Genomic DNA, 19,633 nt, shown 5'->3' with positions numbered 1-19,633 from the left:
ATGAGCACAGGCAGCTCCACAGCTAAGCCTCTTACTGCAGTGAGAGTGGTTCCAGTTGTGTGGCTGCTGCTTTGATGTGCAAATACAAACCAAGGCAGGCACTGAGCAGCCAGGGGCTTTGCAAACCATGCAGGGAAGGGATTGTGCCCCTGGGCTCAGCACTGGGGAGGCTGCACTTCCAATAGTGGGCTCAGTTTTGGGGACCCTCACTGCAAGAAGGACCTTGAGGAGCTGGAGCAGGGCCAGAGAAGGGCAAGAAAGGTGGGGAAGGGTGTGGAGAAGAGGGCTGGGGAGGAGCAGCTGAGGGAGCTGGGGTGTCACTGCAGTGAGAGTGGTCCCAGTTGTGTGGCTGCTGCTTTGATGTGCAAATACAAACCAAAGCAGGCAGTGAGCAGCCAGAGGCTTTGCAAACCATGCAAGCTCCCCTGGCTTTGAGCAGAGGGAGTGAGGTAACAGAGCTCCCAAGCTCCCTAGGAGACATTGATAGAGGGAGAGGAAAGGAGACATGGAGGCAGGAGTAAGGAAACCCTGGAAATCCTCTGAGCACAGCCATGAGTGCCTGGGGCTCAGGAGACAGCTCTGAGGCTTGGGTACTACCTCAGCCTGGTGCTTCACCAGCAGTGTGCCCAGGTGGGCAAGGAGGCCACCAGCAGCCTGGCCCTGGAGCAGGAAGAGTGTGGCCAGCAAGACCCAGAGAAGCAATCATGCCCCTGAGGTGTGCATGGAGAGGCCACAGCTCGAGGGCTGCCTTCAGTTTTGGGGCCCTCACTGCAAGGAGGGCATTGAGAGGCAGGAGCAGGGCCAGAGAAGGGCAACAAAGCTGGGGAAGGGTCTGGCTTTGAGCAGAGGAGTGAGGTAACAGAGCTGCCAAGCTCCCTGCAAGTGGAAGAGGTTCTGTGGGTGACTGAGGAGCATTCCTGAATAGCTCTGGGGGTAGAAGGTGTGGGAAGGGATTGTGCCCCTGGGCTCAGCACTGGGGAGGCTGCACTTCCAACACTGGGCTCAGTTTTGAGCCCCTCACTGCAAGAAGGACACTGAGGAGCTGGAGCAGGGCCAGGGAAGGGCAAGAAAGGTGGGGAAGGGTCTGGGGAGGAGCAGCTGAGGGAGCTGGGGGGTGTCACTGCAGTGAGAGTGGTCCCAGTTGTGTGGCTGCTGCTTTGATGTGCAAATACAAACCAAGGCAGGCACTGAGCAGCCAGGGGCTTTCATGCAAGCAGCTCCCCTGGCTTTGAGCAGAGAGGGGTGAGCTAACAGAGCTCCCTGCAAGTGGAAGAGGTTCTGTGGGTGACTCAGGAGCACTCCTGAATAGCTCTGAGATAGAAGGTGTTGGGAAGGGATTGTGCCCCTGGGCTCAGCACTGGGGAGGCTGCACATCCAACACTGGGCTCAGTTTTGGGGACCCTCACTTCAAGAAGGACCTTGAGGAGCTGGAGCAGGGCCAGGGAAGGGCAAGAAAGGTGGGGAAGGGTGTGGGGAAGAGGGCTGGGGAGGAGCAGCTGAGGGAGCTGGGGGTGGGGAGTGTGGAGCAGAGGAGGGCTGAGGGAGACCTCCTTGCTCTCTGCAGCTCCCTGAGAGGAGGTTGCAGGGAGGAAGGGGTTGGGCTCTGCTCCCTAGTGATAGAAGGAAAGGGAATAGCCTGAAATTGTGCCAGGGGAGGCTTAGGTTGGAGAGGAAGAAGAATCTCTTTGCTGCCAGAGTGGTCAGGGACTGGCAGAGGCTGCCCAGGGAGGTGGTGGAGCTTCTCACAAGGATGTTATGGGAGACAGTGTCCAAAGCCTTACTAAGGCCAAGGTGGACTACACCCCCTGGGCTGCCTGCATCCACCCAGTCAGCTATGGCAGCCCACTGGTGCTCATTTGGTGCTGTCTGGCATGGGATTACTTTGCTGTGAGTGCCTAACTGGGCACCTGGCAGTCCCCTCCCTGCCCAATCTCTCTCTGCTCTTTGCCCTTTCTGGTGGATTTCCACCACCAGCCTCTTCAGTGCTCTTCCTAAACCCTTTCCCCTTCTCTTTCCCCCTTCCAGCTCTTCAGCTTCAGAGCTGCTTGCAGGATTCTGGTGTGTTGGCTTTTGTTTTTTTTGCCTCACATCCCCATCACTTCTCATCCCAGTGGAAGGTGATCAGCTTCTGCTGGGATCCAACCTTATTAATCACTCTGCTCACACCATTGATTTCCCCAGCTGCTGCCAGAGTAATTAAAAGGAGAGCACAGACACAACAGAGCAGCACTCTCTCAGCAGAAGCAGCTCTCTTTATCTATTATTAATCCACTTGCACATTTCACTTTGGATTTAGCCTCTCTGCCAGGTCTCAGAGCTCCTCTGCCAAGCAGTGGAGCCTGCTCCTGGAAGTGCTCTTCGGTAGGAGTGCTGGAAATGAGATGTGGGAGGGGAGGGAAAAGTGAATCAGCTGCCAGGGGAATTGCTGCTGGGGCTGGAGGGCTGCTCTCTGGAGGGCTGCTCTCTGGAGGGCTGCTCTCTGAAGGGCAGTTTGCTAGGGGCATTTGGACATCTAAATCCAGCTAGGGGCCAGTCACAAGTGGTGCTGCTCAGGGGCTCAGTGTTGGGACCTCTTCTGTTTTATCACAGGGTGCTAGGGGCTGGAAGGGACCTCTGGAGAGCTTCCATCCCAAGACCCCTGCCAGAGCAGGAGCAGAGAATCCAGCCCAGGGCACACAGAACACATCCAGCCAGGGCTGCAAAGGCTCCACAGAAGGAGACTCCACAACCTCTCTGGGCAGCCTGCTCCAGGCCTCTGGCAGCCTCCCAGCCAACAAGTTCCTCCTGAGGCTGAGCTGCAACCTCCTGGGCTGCACTTTCCATCCCTTGCCCCTCGGCCTGTGCCAGGGCACAGTGAGCAGAGGCTGTCCCTGTGCCTCCCTTCCTGCCCCCCAGCCCTCAGCTCTTGAGAGACATTGCTAAGCTCCCTCTCAGCCTTCTCCTCTCCACACTCAGCACCCCCAGGGCTCAGCCTCTCCTCCCCAGGCACTGCTGCAGTCCCTTCAGCAGCCTTGGAGCCTGCCTTGGCCTCTCTGCAGCAGCTCCCTGTCCCTCCTGAGCTGGGCAGCCCAGAGCTGGATGCAATCCTCCAGGTTTGGTTGGTGGTTGAAATTCCTGACCTGGGAGGTGTTCTCCAAGCTGAGTGATTCCCTGCTTCTAGTTCATGCAGTCAGGCTCCAACGGTGCTCAATGTAGAGAGCCAGCAACTGGCAGCACCCTGTAGCTTCCTCCTTCCTTAAACCAAGCAGAGCAGCCAAGGGCAAGATATAGACTATAGATTTTAGACTATAGACTTAACCAGGTTGGAAAAGACCTTTGAGATCATCAAGTCCAACCTCTCACCCAGCACCATCTGAGCAACTCAACCATGGCACCAAGGGCCTCACCCAGGGTCTTCCTAAACACCTCCAGGGATGGGGACTCCACCACCTCCCTGGGCAGCACATTCCCATGGCCAATCTCTCTTGCTGGGAAGAACTTCTTCCTAACATCAAGTCCAACCTATGACCTAATCCCTAACAATTCCTGACAAATAAACCATGGCTCCAAGTGCCACATCCAATCCCCTCTTTAACACCTCCAGGGATGGGGACTCCACCACCTCCCTGGGCAGCTCATCCCAATGGCCAATCTCTCTTCCTGGGAAGAACTTTCTGATCACCTCCAGCCTAAACCTCCCCTGGCACAGTTTGAGACTGTGTCCTCTTGTTCTGCTGCTGGGGGCCTGGCAGAAGAGACCAACCCCCAGCTGGCTACAACCTCCCTGCAGGGAGTTGGAGAGAGCAAGAAGGTCTCCCCTGAGCCTCCTCTTCTCCAGGCTAAGCAACCCCAGCTCCCTCAGCCTCTCCTCACAGGGCTGTGCCCCAGACCCCTCCCCAGCCTTGTGCCCCAGACCCCCTCCCCAGCCTTGTTGCCCTTCTCTGGACACCTTCCAGCAGCTCAACCTCTTTCCTAACCTCAGGAGCCCAGAGCTGGACACAGGACTCAAGCTGTGGCCTCAGCAGTGCTGAGCACAGGGCACAAGGACTTCCCTGCTCCTGCTGGCCACACTCTGCCTGACCCAGGCCAGGATGCCCTTGGCCTTCTTGGCCCCCTGGGCACACTGCTGCCTCCTCTTCAGCTGCTCTCCCCCAGCACCCCCAGGTCCCTCTCTGCCTGGCTGCTCTCAGCCCCTCTGCCCCCCAGCCTGAATGCAGTGCCTCACAAAATGTGACAGGCCTGAGAGCATTACTCAGAGCTTCAGAGAACTGCTGTACCCCTGGGATGACAACACTTCCAGTGGGGGGGGGTGGGGGTGGAAAAAAACCCATGCATGAGATGACTCAAACACATTTTCAGACCTGGGGAGCATTAATCATTAACCAATCTGAATGTCTGAGCATTGCTGGTCTTCAGGAAGGTTTATTTTTCAGGGGTGAGAGCTGAGCTGACCAATTGCTGCCTCTCACTCAGCAGCAGGCCAGAAGGGGAACCTTCTTGCTTTGATTTCATTCATTAACTTTCCCTGCCTGTGCTGCTGCATTAATTCTTCTCTCTTCAGTCTTTGCTCTGCCCCCCCTCTCTGTTCATGAACGACACAGCAGGAGGCAGCAGGGAATAGCCTCCCCAGGCAGCCTTTGCAGCACAAGGGGGCAGTCTGTGGGGCTAGGGAGGGCGTTCACTCTGCCCATTGGGCAGGTGGGATGTGCTCAGGAGGGGTGGGAAGAGCTGAATTTGGCTCTTGGTATAGAATCACAGAGTTGTGTCTGTTGGGGGACACCTCCAGGATCACCCAGTCCAACCTTCAACCCAACCCCACCATGGCCACCAAAGCCTGGCCCCAAGTGCCATGGGCACAGCTTGCTGCAACCCCTCCAGCCATGGGGGCTCCACCACCTCCCTGGGCAGCCTCTGCCAGGCCCTGACCACTCTGGCAGCACACAAATTCTTCTTTCTCTCCAACCTAAGCCTCCCCTGGCACAATTTCAGGCTATTCCCTTTCCTTCTATCCCCTGAGACTGGGGAGCAGAGCCCAACCCCCCTTGGCTGCAACCTCCTCTCAGGGAGCTGCAGAGAGCAAGGAGGTCTCCCTCAGCCTCCTCTGCTCCACACTGCCCACCCCCAGCTCCCTCAGCTGCTCCTCCCCAGCCCTCTTCCCCACACCCTTCCCCACCTTTCTTGCCCTTCCCTGGCCCTGCTCCAGCTCCTCAGTGTCCTTCTTGCAGTGAGGGTCCCCAAAACTGAGCCCAGTGTTGGAAGTGCAGCCTCCCCAGTGCTGAGCCCAGGGGCACAATCCCTTCCCCACACCTTCTACCCCAGAGCTATTCAGGAATGCTCCTCAGTCACCCACAGAACCTCTTCCACTTGCAGGGAGCTTGGCAGCTCTGTTACCTCACTGCTCTCTGCTCAAAGCCAGACCCTTCCCCAGCCTTGTTGCCCTTCTCTGGCCCTGCTCCTGCCTCTCAATGCCCTTCTTGCAGTGAGGGTCCCAAAACTGAAGGCAGCCCTCGAGCTGTGGCCTCTCCATGCACACCTGAGGGGGCGTGATTGCTTCTCTGGGTCTTGCTGGCCACACTCTTCCTGCTCCAGGCCAGGCTGCTGGTGGCCTCCTTGCCCACCTGGGCACACTGCTGTGAAGCACCAGGCTGAGGTAGAACCCAAGCCTCAGAGCTGTCTCCTGAGCCCCAGGCACTCATGGGCTGTGCTCAGAGGATTTCCAGGGTTTCCTTACTCCTGCCTCCATGTCTCCTTTCCTCTCCCTCTATCAATGTCTCCCAGTTTTGCCTTGTCTGAAGGCAGACCATGTGTTTGCTGCTGAGGCTGGTGTGTTGTCCTGGCATGCAGCTGCCTGGCTCCTGGTGACAACCTGAGACCCAGTTATGGTGCTGGTGTTTCATGCACAGGTTTTCTCTGTGGGGTCTGCTTTGGGGCCCTCACTCCAGGAAGGACATTGAGGAGCTGGAGCAGGGGGAGGGGAGAGGAGAGGAGAGGAGAGGTTCAGAGAGGAGAGGAGAGGAGAGGTTCAGAGAGGAGAGGAGAGGGGAGGGAGGGGAGAGGAGAGGAGAGGGAGAGGTTCAGAGAGGAGAGGTTCAGAGAGGAGAGGAGAGGTTCAGAGAGGAGAGGAGAGGTTCAGAGAGGAGAGGTTCAGAGAGGAGAGGTTCAGAGAGGAGAGGTTCAGAGAGGAGAGGTTCAGAGAGGAGAGGAGAGAGAGAGGAGAGGAGGGAGAGGAGAGGAGAGGAGAGGAGAGGAGAGGAGAGGAGAGGAGAGGAGAGGAGAGGAGAGGGGAGGAGAGAGGAGGAGAGGGGAGGGGAGGGGAGGGGAGGGGAGGGGAGGGGAGGGGAGGGGAAACATGGAATAGAATTAACCAGGTTGGAAAAGACCTCAGAGATCATCAAGTCCAACCTCTCACCCAGCACCACCTAATCAACTCAACCATAGCACCAAGGGCCTCATCCAGGCTCTTCCTAAACACCTCCAGGGATGGGGACTCCACCACCTCCCTGGGCAGCACATCCCAATGGGCAATCTCTCTTGCTGGGAAGAATTTCTTCCTCACCTCCAGCCTCAACCTCCCCTGGCACAGCTTGAGACTGTGTCCTCTTGTTCAGGTACTGGGTGCCTGGGAGAAGAGACCAACCTTCACCTGGCTTCAACCTCCCTGCAGGGAGTTGTAGAGAGCAATGAGGTCTCCCCTGAGCCTCCTCTTCTGCAGGCTCAGCTGGGGAGGAGCAGCTGAGGGAGCTGGGGGTGGTGAGTGTGGAGCGGAGGAGGCTGAGGGAGACCTCCTGGCTCTCTGCAGCCCCCTGAGGGGAGGCTGGAGGCAGGTGGGGGGTCCAGCCCAGGCTGGGCTTGTGTGTGCCTGTGTGAGCCAGGGGTGCTAAGCCAGGTGTGACCGGGCTGCAATTCTTTGCTTGCAGGTATTTTATGAGCCGCCATTTCTTGCACTACTGTGGTGAGCCTACCCTGGATGTGAAGATTGCCTTTTGTCAGGTGTGTGTTCCTTACAGGTAAAACAAGGTACAGTATGCATTTGTACTTCCTTTCTCTTGCAGCTTCACCCTCACAGGGAGAGCAGAGAATAGCAGTGAAAGCTTAGCAGCCCTGCTGGGAGGAGTTCATAAGCTGAGGGCAGATTGACCAAAGCAGAAGGCAGCACCCCCCAAGAAACTTCCTTCCCTCAGTGCTTGGAAGTTCAGTTTCCAGTTTGCTCTTCATCATTTTCATCTTGCTTCAGTAAAATGCCAGCTAGTCTTCTGAGGGTTTCTTTTCTTCCCCCCCAGGTAAATATGTTAGCTGAGCTTGCAGTCAGAAATAGAAGCACTGAATGGGTTGGCTTGGAAGGGACCTTCAAGATCAGCCAGTTCCAACCCCCCCTGCCATGGGCAGGGACACCTCCCACCAGCCCCAGCTTGCTCAAGGCCTCATCCAGCCTGGCCTTGGACACACAGCATCACAGTATCACCAAGGTTGGAAAAGACCTCAAAGATCATCAAGTCCAACCCTCCAGGCAGGAGGCAGCCACAGCCTCCCTGGGCAGCCTGTGCCAGAGTCTCCCCAGCCTCACTCTCAAGGATCTCTTCCTCCTCTCCACTCTCAATCTCTCCTCTCCCAGCTCAAAGCCATTGTGCCCTGTCCACTCCCACTCCCAGCCCGTGTCCAGAGTCCCTCCCCAGCTCTCCTGGAGGCCCTTCAGGTACTGAAGGCTGTTCTGAGGTCTCCCTGCAGCCTTCTCCTCTCCAGGCTGAACAGCCGCAGCTCTCCCAGCCTGCCCCCTCAGGGGAGGTTCTGCAGCCCTCTGCTCATCTTCCTAGCCTCTTTTAGACCCTCTCCAGCAGCTCCAGGTCCTTCTTGTGCTGGGGGCCCCCAGAGCTGGAGGCAGTGCTGCAGGTGGGGGCTGAGCAGAGCAGAGCAGAGGGGCAGAATCCCCTCCCTGTGCTGCTGCTCTCCCTGCTCTGGCTGCAGCTCAGCACTCAGCTGCCTCTGGGCTGCCAGGGACCACTGCTGGCTCCTGGGGACTCTGTCAGCACCTGACCCCCCCAAGGCCTTCTCCCCCAGGCTGCTCTCCAGCCACTCCTCACCCAGCCTGGATCTGTGCCTGACTCAGTTGCAGGTCCTTGCACTTGGCCTTGTTGAACTCCATGAGGTTGGCCTGGGCTGCAGCCTGTCTCAGTCCATGTGCACAGCATTCTATGCAGTCAGCCTTGCTGCCCTGCCTGCATGCAAGTAGGAAGCCTCTCAGTGTTTCAGTGTAATTCCTGTTTCCTGGGAGGTCCAAACCATCTCAAACAAACTCTGCTGGCACTGCATGGTACAAAGGGAAGCTGGCAATCCCCTCTTGGGGATCCTGTGCTCCTAACACCCTGCCCCTACCTTCCCTTCACTGCTGCTGACAATCAGAGCCCACATTTTACAGAGTACAGAATTAACCAGGTTGGAAAAGACCACAGAGCTCATCAAGTCCAACCTATGACCAAATCCCTAACACCTCCTGACAACTAAACCATGGCTCCAAGTGCCTCATCCAAGCCCCTCTTGAACACCTCCAGGGATGGGGACTCCACCACCTCCCCGGGCAGCTCATTCCAGAGGCCAATTCCTCTTGCTGGGAAGAACTTTCTCCTCACCTCCAGCCTCAACCTCCCCTGGCACAGCTTGAGACTGTGTCCTCTTGTTCTGCTGCTGGGGGCCTGGGAGAAGAGACCAACCCCCAGCTGGCTCCAACCTCTTCTGCAGGCTAAGCAACCCCAGCTCCCTCAGCCTCTCTTCACAGGGCTGTGCCCCAGACCCCTCCCCAGCTTTGTTGTCCTTCTCTGGACACCTTCAGGTCTCTCAATGTCCTTCCTAACCTCAGGAGCCCAGAGCTGGACACAGGACTCAAGCTGTGGCCTCAGCAGTGCTGAGCACAGGGCACAAGGACTTCCCTGCTCCTGCTGGCCACACTCTTCCTGACCCAGGCCAGGATACCCTTGGCCTTCTTGGCCCCCTGGGCACACTGCTGGCTCCTGTTCAGCTGGCTGTCAACCACTACTCCCAGGTCCCTTTCTGCCTGGCTGCTCTCAGCTACTCATTTGCTGTTCTTTCCCCACCTGGAGTACTGAGTACAGGTGTGGAGCACCCAATATAGGAAGGACCTGGACCTGATGGAGTGGGACCAGAGGAGGGCCACAAAAATGCTCAGGGGGTTGGAGCAGCTCTGCTATGAGGACAGGCTGAGGGAGCTGGGGCAGGATGGCCAGGGTTTGATGTTACCTGGCAGTGCAGCATTCCTCAGGCATCAGGGGATTCTCTTCTCCAGGCTCAACACCCCCAGCTCCCTCAGCCTGTCCCCAGAGCAGAGCTGCTCCAGCCCCCTGAGCATCCCCTGAGAGAGGATTTAATACATGTGTATGAATATCTGAGGGCTGGGGGGCAAGAGGCAGGGGAGTCATGGAATGGGCTGGGCTGGAAGGGAGCTGCAGAGCCCCTCCAGGCCAAGCCCCTGCCCTCAGCAGGGACATCCTCCCCTGCAGCAGCTTGCCCACAGCCCTCTCCAGCCTCCCCTGCAAGCTCTCCAGCCATGGGGCCACAACCACCTCCCTGGGCAACCTCTTGCAGGCTTCCAGCAGCCTCCTGGGGCACAACTTGTTCCTCACATCCAATCTCAGCCTGCTCTAGTTAGAAACTATTGCATGTTGTCCTGTCCTCCACAACAATCTCTTTGTCTGGAGTGGGGTGGAGGCCTGGGAGCCTCTGAGGAGCCATCAATCCTGCCAGCTCTCAGCCTTCTCCCTTGTGCCTCCTGCTGATCTGTGGGGCACTGTGCCACCTGCAAGCTGGGACTCAGCCTTGCAGTCTTCCTCCTAACCCTTTCCCTTGCCCATATAGAGTTGAACTGAATAGAGTTGAATTAACCAGGTGGGAAAAGACCTCAGAGCTCATCCAGTCCAACCTCTCACCCAGCACCATCTGAGCAACTCAACCATGGCACCAAGGGCCTCATCCAGGCTCTTCCTAAACACCTCCAGGGATGGGGACTCCACCACCTCCCTGGGCAGCTCATCCCAGTGGCCAATCTCTCTTGCTGGGAAGAATTTCTTCCTCCCCTCCAGCCTAAACCTCCCCTGGCACAGCTTGAGACTGTGTCCTCTTGTTCTGGTGCTGGGGGCCTGGGAGAAGAGACCAACCCCCAAGTTTGGAGGAAGTTAGCAGGTGCCAGCAGCCTTGAGTAGGACCCTCCCTAAAAGCTGATGTGCTCCTGGGGGCATTTGTTGTGTGCAGAGAGGGAAGGCTGCTCTCACACTCAGGGGGAGCTCAGCTGGTGCCTGCTAACAGCCACGGTGACAGGTCTCGTTGTCTTGGGAATGCAAAGGGGAGCAATTTAGCTCAGGCTGCCAGGAGCACACTCTGTATTTATGGCAGCTGAGGTGTGTGGCATCCTCAGCTGCATGCAGCTCTGGTGATGTAGGCTCAGCAGGAACAGGAGGAATGGGGCTGGGAAGCAAAGGTCTGCCAGGGAAATATGAGAAATAGACTTCTTACATGGGGGAGAAAGCACAAATGAGGGCTGGGAGAGGAGTGACTGGAGAGCAGCCTGGGGGAGAAGGCCTTGGGAGGGGTCAGGTGGTGACAAAGTGCCCAGGAGCCAGCAGTGGTCCCTGGCAGCCCAGAGGCAGCTGAGTGCTGAGCTGCAGCCAGAGCAGGGAGAGCAGCAGCACAGGGAGGGGATTCTGTGTGCTGAGCTGCAGGGAGAGCAGCAGCACAGGGAGGGGATTCTGTGTGCTGAGCTGCAGGGAGAGCAGCAGCACAGGGAGGGGATTCTGCCCTTCTGCTCTGCTCTGCTCAGCCCCCACCTGCAGCACTGCCTCCAGCTCTGGGGCCCCCAGCACAAGAAGGACCTGGAGCTGCTGGAGAGGCTCCAGAGGAGGCCACAGAGATGAACAGAGGCTGCAGAGCCTCCCCTATAGGGACAGGCTGGGAGAGCTGGGGCTGTGCAGCCTGGAGAAGTGAAGGCTCCAGGGAGACCTCAGAGCAGCCTGCCAGTACATGAAAGGGTTCCAAGCAGGCTGCAGAGGGACTGTTCCCAAAGGCCTGCAGGGACAGCCCCAGGGGCAATGGCTTCAAACTAAAGCAGAGCAGATGGAGATTGGATGTGAGGAACAAGTTCTGCCCCAGGAGGCTGCTGGAAGCCTGCAGGAGGTTGCCCAGGGAGGTGGTTGTGGCCCCATGGCTGGAGAGCTTGCAGGGGAGGCTGGAGAGGGCTCTGGGCAAGCTGCTGCAGGGGAGGATGTCCCTGCTGAGGGCAGGGGGTTGGACTGGAGGGGCTTTGGAGGTAAGCTGTGTTATCAGGGCATGTGGCACATTTCATGCTTGGGCTCTTCAAGCCACCAGCTGCCAGACAGAGAGAGTGAGCTGAAGATTCTTTGATTTAGAGCAGCCTTCCAGTACCTGAAGGGCTCCAGGAGAGCTGGGGAGGGACTCTGGCCAAGGGCTGGGAGTGCCAGGCTGAGGAACAATGGCTTGGAGCTGGGAGAGGGAGAGGAGGAAGAGATCCTTGAGAGTGAGGCTGGGGAGACTCTGGCACAAGCTGCCCAGGGAGGCTGTGGCTGCCTCCTGCCTGGAGGTGCTCAAGGCCAAGCTGGATGAGGCCCTGAGCAAGCTGGGGCTGGTGGGAGGTGTCCCTGCCCATGGCAGGGGGGCTGGAACTGGATGATCTTGAAGGTCCCTTCTGACCTTTAACACTGTGTTAGCGGCCATGAATCTTTCCCTTTCTGCATTGGAAAGCCAAAAAGCAAGGCTGGCCCTGTGCCTGATTACCAAGTCAATGAAATCTTCCTGAGATGAGATTTTCCATGTGAGTGAGCAGCTCTGTTTATTAACATGGCTCCCAGCCTCCAAACGAGGTGCAGAGGGATTGAGCAAAGCTGTCCAGTGACAGCGAGAGAATGGACAGGGAAAGAATCTTAATTGTCCTACAGCAAACCTTTCTAGCCTGGAGAGGAGGAGACTGAGAGGACAGCTGCCTAAACATGAGCCAGCAGTGTGCCCAGGGGGCCAAGAAGGCCAAGGGCATCCTGGCCTGGGTCAGGCAGAGTGTGGCCAGCAGGAGCAGGGAAGTCCTTGTGCCCTGTGCTCAGCACTGCTGAGGCCACAGCTTGAGTCCTGTGTCCAGCTCTGGGCTGCTGAGGTTAGGAAAGAGGTTGAGCTGCTGGAAGGTGTCCAGAGAAGGGCAAGAAAGCTGGGGAGGGGTCTGGGGCACAAGGCTGGGGAGGGATCTGGGGCACAAGGCTGGGGAGGGGTCTGGGGCACAGCCTTGTGAGGAGAGGCTGAGGGAGCTGGGGTTGCTTAGCCTGGAGAAGAGGAGGCTCAGGGGAGACCTTCTTGCTCTCTCCAACTCCCTGCAGGGAGGTTGTAGCCAGGTGGGGGTTGGTCTCTTCTCCCAGGCACCCAGAAGCAGAACAAGAGGACATAGTCTCAAGCTGTGCCAGGAGAAGTTTAGGCTGGAAGTGAGGAGAAAGTTCTTCCCTGAGAGAGTTATTAGCCATTGGAATGTGCTGCCCAGGGAGATGGTGGAGTCCCCATCCCTGGAGGTGTTCAAGAGGGGATTGGATGTGGCACTTGGTGCCATGGTTTAGTCCTGAGGTCTGTGGTGACAGGTTGGACTGAATGATCTTTGAGGTCCTTAGTGATACTGTGATACTGTGATACTGTGACTAATGCTCAGGAGAGCTGCTCTTCTGTCCTTTGGAACCTTGGGAAGACCTCCTGAGCTTCTGGATAATCCCCCAGCTGGCCTCAGAAACTGCTCTGTGTGTTAGAACAGCTCCTATGGAGATGTTCTCAAGGCCCTTAAAGAGAAAGTATTGCTGCCCACCTGAACAGACTTGTTTGGTCTATCTGACCCCTGATGAAAAGCCAAAGCCCTGTGTCTCTTATCCCACTTCTACACTGATGTAAGTCCTCTCATGCTGAAATAAGAGAGGTATTGGGCCATCAAAATGAGCAGGGGGTTGGATCAGCTCTGCTCTGGGGACAAGGGAGGGAGCTGGGGGTGTTCAGCCTGGAGGAGAAAAGGCTCTAGGCAGAGCTCAGAGCAGACTTCCAGTACCTGAAGGGGCTGCAAGAAGGATGGAGAGAGACTATTCCTAAAGGCCTGCAGTGACAGGATGAGAGGCAAAGGCTTCAAACTAGAGAAGAGCAGATTCATATTGGATGTTAGGAACAAGTTCTTTACTATGAGAGTGGGGGAACACTGCAACAAGTTGCCCAGGGAGGTGATTGAGCCCCTGGAGAGCTTCCAGGTGAGGCTGGAGAGGGCTCTGGGCAAGCTGCTCCAGTGGAGGATGCCCCTGCTGCTTGCAGAGGGGTTGGACTGGATGAGCTTTGGAGCTCCCTTCCAAGCCCAGAGCATTCTGTGATTCTATGATCTCATCCTGTCACTGCAGGCCTTTGGGAAGAATCTCTCTCCATCCTCCTTGACCCTCTTCAACAGTTCCAGGAAGGCTCTGGAGGGGCTGGAAGGTGTCCAGAGACGGGCCAGAAGGAGGAGCAGAGGGCTGGAGCTGCTCTGCTCTGAGCACAGCCTGAGAGAGTTGGGCTTGTGCAGGCTGGAGAGGAGAAGGCTCCCAGGAGACCTTCTGGTGGCCTTGCAGGATCTGCAGGGGGCTGCAAGCAAGCTGGGGAGGGACTTTGGAGGGGGTGAGGGAGGGCTAGGAGTGGGGGGGCTGGAGCAGAAGTAGAAGTGGGGAGCTGGAGCTTGGCTGTGAGGAAGAAGTTGTTGGGCAGGAGGGTGGTGAGAGCCTGGCCCAGGCTGCCCAGGGAGGTGGTGGAAGCCTCCTGGCTGGAGGTGTTTGCAGCCAGGCTGGAGGTGGCTGTGAGCAAGCTGCTGTGGGGTGAGGTGTCCCTGGGCATGGCAGGGGGTTGGGGCTGGCTGAGCCTTGAGCTCCCTTCCAGCCCTGACCATTCTCTGATGCTCTGATCATCCAGTTCAACCTCCCTGTTGAAGCAGGGTCACACAGAGCAGCCTGCCCAGCATCCCAATGGCCAGGCAGGTTTGAAAGGAATACACTTAAGAACACAGAATCAACCAGGCTGGAAAAGACCTCAGAGATGATCCAGTCCAACCTATCACCCAACACCATCTCATCAACTAAACCATGGCACCAAAGCCTCCACAGAAGGAGGCTCCACAACCTCTGTGGGCAGCCTGCTCCAGGGCTCCAGCAGCCTCACCCCAAAGCAGGCAGGCAGATCCTACCTGTGACATCTGGCTGTTTACAGAAGAGCATTGGACTCCAGCCTGGACCATTCTGTGACTGCTGCAACACAAGGGAGGGCAGAATCAGCAGGAATGCACACAGCAGCAGCAGCACAAGGCAGGAGCAAGAGCAAGCAGAGAGCAGTCAGCGGAGAGGAACTGTGCCACAAGGAGCAGCTGGGGAACTCAGCAGCCTGCTTTAATCAGTGGCTTTGTGTGGTGGCTTCCTGGGTGAAGGAGGGTTTGATGCACAGCCTTTGAGAGCATCTCTGGGAATTTGTGTGGAGCTGTGCTGCTGCTGCTGAGGAGCCTAAAATAGCAGGGGTTTATAGTAGGAAATGAGGGCTGTTGGGCTGTGTTGTCATTCTGCTGATGTTCCACCAGCCCTGCTGGCTGTATTTTTAACCCTCCCTCCCCTTCCCCTTCCTTCTGCACACCAGGGATTTGGGAAACAAGTGGATGTGTCATACATTGCCAAACATTACAACATGAGCAAAAGCAAAGTGGACAACCAGTTCTACAGTGTGGAAGTAGGTGACTCGACCTTCACAGTCCTCAAGCGCTACCAGAACTTGAAACCCATTGGCTCCGGGGCTCAGGGAATCGTGTGGTAAGTCTCAGCACTTCCTCTTCTGCTTTGGGCTGTGGGTTGGTTTGCTTTTACTTGGGGTTGAAGCTGTCCAAAAAGCCCCAATGGGACAGATTTAGACTGCCTTCGCTCTCCCTTTTTCCCCACCCCACCCCAGAGAAGGGGAAAGGAAATTAGGCAGGAGGAGAAAAGAGAGGGGGAAAATATAGGATCATTGAGTCCAAGGTCTCTAGGATCATTGAGTCCAAGGTCTCTAGGATCATTGAGTCCAAGATCTCTAGGGTCACTGAGTCCAGGACTTCTGGGATCATTGAGTCCAAGACATCTAAGATCATTGAGTCTAAGAACTCTAGGGTCACTGAGTCCAAGACCTCTAGGATCATTGAGTACAAGACTTCTGGGATCATTGAGTCCAAGGCCTCTAGGATCATTGAGTCCAAGACCTCTAGGGTCACTGAGTCCAAGGCCTCTAGGATCATTGAGTCCAAGACCACTGGGATCATTGAGTCCAAGATCTCTATGATCATTGAGTCCAAGGCCTCTAAGATCATTGAGTCTAAGAACTCTAGGGTCACTGAGTCCAAGACCTCTAGGATCATTGAGTACAAGACTTCTGGGATCATTGAGTCCAAGACCTCTAGGGTCACTGAGTCCAAGGCCTCTAGGATCATTGAGTCCAAGACCTCTAGGGTCACTGAGTCCAGGACTTCTGGGATCATTGAGTCCAAGACCACTAGGATCATTGAGTCCAAGATCTCTATGATCATTGAGTCTAAGAACTCTAGGGTCACTGAGTCCAAGACCTCTAGGATCATTGAGTACAAGACTTCTGGGATCGCTGCATCCAGGACCTCTAGGATTATTGAGTCCAAGGCCTCTAGGATTATTGAGTCCAAGATCAGAGAACTGTAGAATTGTTTGGGTTGGGAAAGACCTCTGAGATCATTGAGTCCAACCAGTATCATCGAATCCAACAAGCATTGACTGCAACCAGCATCACTGAGTCCAACCTGCATCATTGTGTCCAGCCAGCATTGTGTCCAGCCAGCATTGTGTCCAGCCAGCACTGAATCCAACCAGCATCACTGAGTCCAACCTGCATCATTGGGTCCAGCCAGCATTGTGTCCAGCCAGCATTGTGTCCAGCCAGCACTGAATCCAACCCGCATCATTGAGTCCAACCATCAAGACCTCTGATCCAGGCTGGAGAGGACCTCTGAGATTATCAAGTCCAGAGATCACCAAGAAGAAGTTCAGTCTTGCAGACACAAGAAGGGAAGGAGTCAGCACTACAGAGGAGAAGAGGCCACCCAGCCTGGCGAGGGGCAGGGCAGGCATGCAGCCTGCCTTCGGCCTCACTGGGAGGCAGAATCCAGCAGCAGCTGCTGCTGCCAGTCCCAGCAGCTGCCCAGCTTCATATGGTGTCCTCCTCCAGCATCTTGTTCACCCCTAGGATCTCTAGGATCATTGAATGCAAGGCCTCTAGGGTCACTGAGTCCAAGGCCTCTAGGGTCACTGAGTCCAAGACCTCTAGGATCATTGAGTCCAAGACATTAAGGATCATTGAGTCCAAGACCTGTAGGATCATTGAGTCCAAGATCTCTAGGATCATTGAACCCAAGATCTTTAGGATCACTGAGTCTAAGACCTCTAGGATCATTGAGTCCAAGATCTTTAGGACCACTGAGTCTAAGACCTCTAGGATCATTGAGTCCAAGATCTTTAGGATCACTGAGTCTAAGACCTCTAGGATCATTGAGTCCAAGATCTTTAGGACCACTGAGTCTAAGACCTCTAGGATCATTGAGTCCAAGACATTTAGGATCACTGAGTCTAAGACCTCTAGGATCATTGAACCCAAGACCTTTAGGATCACTGAGTCTAAGACCTCTAGGATCATTGAGTCCAAGGCTCCTAGGATCACTAAACCATGTCCCTAAGTGCCATGCCCACACTTTCCTTACCACCTCCAGGGATGGGGATTCCACCACCTCCCTGGACAGCCTGTTCCAATGCCTGACCATTTGCTTTCACATGATTCTTTGGGCTTTCTCCTGTGCTGCTGCTCTTCAATGCATGTGTTCAGCTAGCCACTGATCACCATCTGATGAACATCTGGAGCAGCACATTCTGGTTTACTTTCTAATGTGTCTGTGCCCTGACTACTCAGAAAGTCAGCCTGGGGAAGAGAAGGCTCCAGGGGGGAGACCTCAGAGCAGACTTCCAGTGCCTGAAGGGGCTACAGGAGAGCTGGGAAGGGACTTTTGATGAGGGCTGGGAGTGGTCATAGTGAGGGACAACAGCTTTGAGATGGGAGAGGAGAGATTGAGTGTGGAGATGAGGAAGACATTGTTGAGAGTGAGGCTGGGGAGACTCTGGCACAGGCTGCCCAGGGAGGCTATGGCTGATGCCTCCTGGAGGTGTTCAAGGCCAGGCTGGATGAGTCCTTGAGCAAGCTGGGGCTGGTGGGAGGTGTCCCTGCCCATGGCAGGGGGTTGGAACTGGAGGAGCTTTCAGGTCCCTTCCATCCCAACCCATTCTGTGATTCTCCCAGGTTTGTTTGGCATCTGGGTCAGCAGCAGGTGAACTTTAAGGTCCTGAGGCAATGCCAGTGGGAAGAGCAAAGGTTGGGTCTGTGCTCTTTGAGCTGCAGGACATGGAGTGAAGCTGGCCAGGTGTGTCTTCCCTAAGGTGATGCTCTCAGAATTTGGATAGTCATTGCTCAGAGAATCTGGGTAGCAATGCTCAGAGACAGCCTGCTTGGAGAAGGGGTGGGAGGAGGAGGCAGTGTCTAGCAGGGCTCTTGCTGATGACTCAGCGTGGATGTGGAGGAAGCTGCTGTTGGGATGCCAGGGAACAGCTGCCATATGCCAGACTACTGTGTCTGAAAGAGGGGAGAAGCTGATTGTCTTTAAGAACAAGCAGCCTGTCTTTCATGGTTGCTTTGCCTCTTGCCACTCCTTCCACCTCCCACTAGTACCTTCATGGTAACTGGGAGAGAAGCAAAACCCATAGAATCAGAGAGTGATCTGGGCTAGAAGGGAGCTCCAAAGCTCATCCAGTCCAACCCCCCTGCACTCAGCAGGGACATCCTCCACTAGATCAGAGCCATCTCCAGCTCACCTTGAATATCTCCATGGATGGGGCCCCAACCAGCTCCCTGGGCAACCCATTCCAGTGTTCCAACCAGGTGAAGAACTCGTTCTCAACATCCAACCTAAGTCAGCCATTCTCCAGCTCAAAGCCATTGCCCCTGGGCCTGTCCCTGCAAACAGACTCTCTCCATCCTTCTTGTAGCTCCCTTCAGGTACTGGAACACTGCTGTTAGGTCTCCCTGAAGACTTCTCCTCTCCAGGCTGAACACCCATAACTCCCTCAGCCTCTCCCCGTAGCAGAGGTGCTCCAGCCCCTGATCACCCCCTGAGAGGGGATTTAATAAACCTTAATCAATACTTGAGGGCTAGGGGTCAAGAGGGAGAGGACAGGCTCTGCTCAGTTGCACCCTGGCATAGGACAAGGAGCAATGGATGGAAACTGCAGCTCAGGAGGTTCCACATCAACATGAGGAGGAACTTCTTCACTGTGAAGGTCCCAGAGGCCTGGAGCAGGCTGCCCAGAGAGGTTGTGGAGCCTCCTTCTGTGGAGCCTTTGCAGCCCTGGCTGGATGTGTTCTGTGTGCCCTGGGCTGGATCCTCTGCTCCTGCTCTGCCAGGGGGCTGCCCCTGGAAGCTCTCCAGAGGTCCCCTCCAACCCCTAGCATCCTGTGAGCCTGTAGCAGTGTGCCCAGGGGGCCAAGAAGGCCAAGGGCATCCTGGCCTGGGTCAGGCAGAGTGTGGCCAGCAGGAGCAGGGAAGTCCTTGTGCCCTGTGCTCAGCACTGCTGAGGCCACAGCTTGAGTCCTGTGTCCAGCTCTGGGCTGCTGAGGTTAGGAAAGAGGTTGAGCTGCTGGAAGGTGTCCAGAGAAGGGCAAGAAAGCTGGGGAGGGGTCTGGGGCACAAGGCTGGGGAGGGGTCTGGGGCACAGCCCTGTGAGGAGAGGCTGAGGGAGCTGGGGTTGTTTAGCCTGGAGAAGAGGAGGCTCAGGGGAGACCTTCTTGCTCTCTGCAACTCCCTGCAGGGAGGTTGTAGCCAGCTGGGGCTTGGTCTCTTCTCCCAGGCCCCCAGCAGCAGAACAAGAGGACACAGTCTCAAGCTGTGCCAGGGGAGGTTTAGGCTGGAGATGAGGAGAAAGTTCTTCCCAGGAAGAGAGATTGGCCACTGGGATGAGCTGCCCAGGGAGGTGGTGGAGTCCCCATCCCTGGAGGTGTTTAGGAAGAGCCTGGCTGAGGCCCTTGGTGCCATGGTTGAGTTGATCAGATGGTGCTGGGTGAGAGGTTGGACTGGATGACCTCAAAGGTCTCTTCCAACCTGGTTAATTCTATTCTATTCTATTCTATTCTATTCTATTCTATTCTATTCTATTCTATTCTATTCTATTCTATTCTATTCTATTCTATTCTATTCTATTCTATTCTATTCCATTCCATTCCATTCCATTCCATTCCATTCCAAGCAGTGGTAAAAGCCACAGGAGAGAGCAGCTGGAACCTTTTAGGGATAACCTTTTTAACCCTGACCATTGGGTTTTTTCCCTTCCATGATTACCCCATTGCAAATGAAAGCTTTGCTGCCAGGACCTTCCCTAGGGCTGGGATAAAGCTTCCTTTGTAAATCACAGATGAGAAGTGCAGCAGGCAAAGGTTGTGAAGCTGACAGCTTTTGTTCCCTTTATCAGGCAAGCCAGCAGGGCTGTTAAACCCAGCTAGGCAAGAGAGTAGCTGCTTTCTATTCCAG

General features: G+C 55.9%; 1 protein-coding gene across 1 annotated transcript in view; it reads left to right on the top strand.

The window, feature by feature from the left end:
* Positions 1 to 19,633, top strand: part of LOC137456529 (mitogen-activated protein kinase 10-like) — a 114,613-nt gene that overhangs the window by 41,216 nt on the left and 53,764 nt on the right. Inside the window, 2 exon segments of the mRNA XM_068168008.1 lie at positions 6,901 to 6,969; positions 14,653 to 14,822. Coding sequence (XP_068024109.1) covers positions 6,901 to 6,969; positions 14,653 to 14,822 — 239 coding nt within the window.

The sequence above is a fragment of the Melanerpes formicivorus genome, unplaced genomic scaffold (genome assembly GCF_026170545.1).
Source record: "Melanerpes formicivorus ecotype bairdi unplaced genomic scaffold, bMelFor1.0.p_v2 SCAF_129, whole genome shotgun sequence".
Classification (NCBI taxonomy): domain Eukaryota; kingdom Metazoa; phylum Chordata; class Aves; order Piciformes; family Picidae; genus Melanerpes; species Melanerpes formicivorus.
This window is presented reverse-complemented; position numbering and strand designations above follow the sequence as displayed.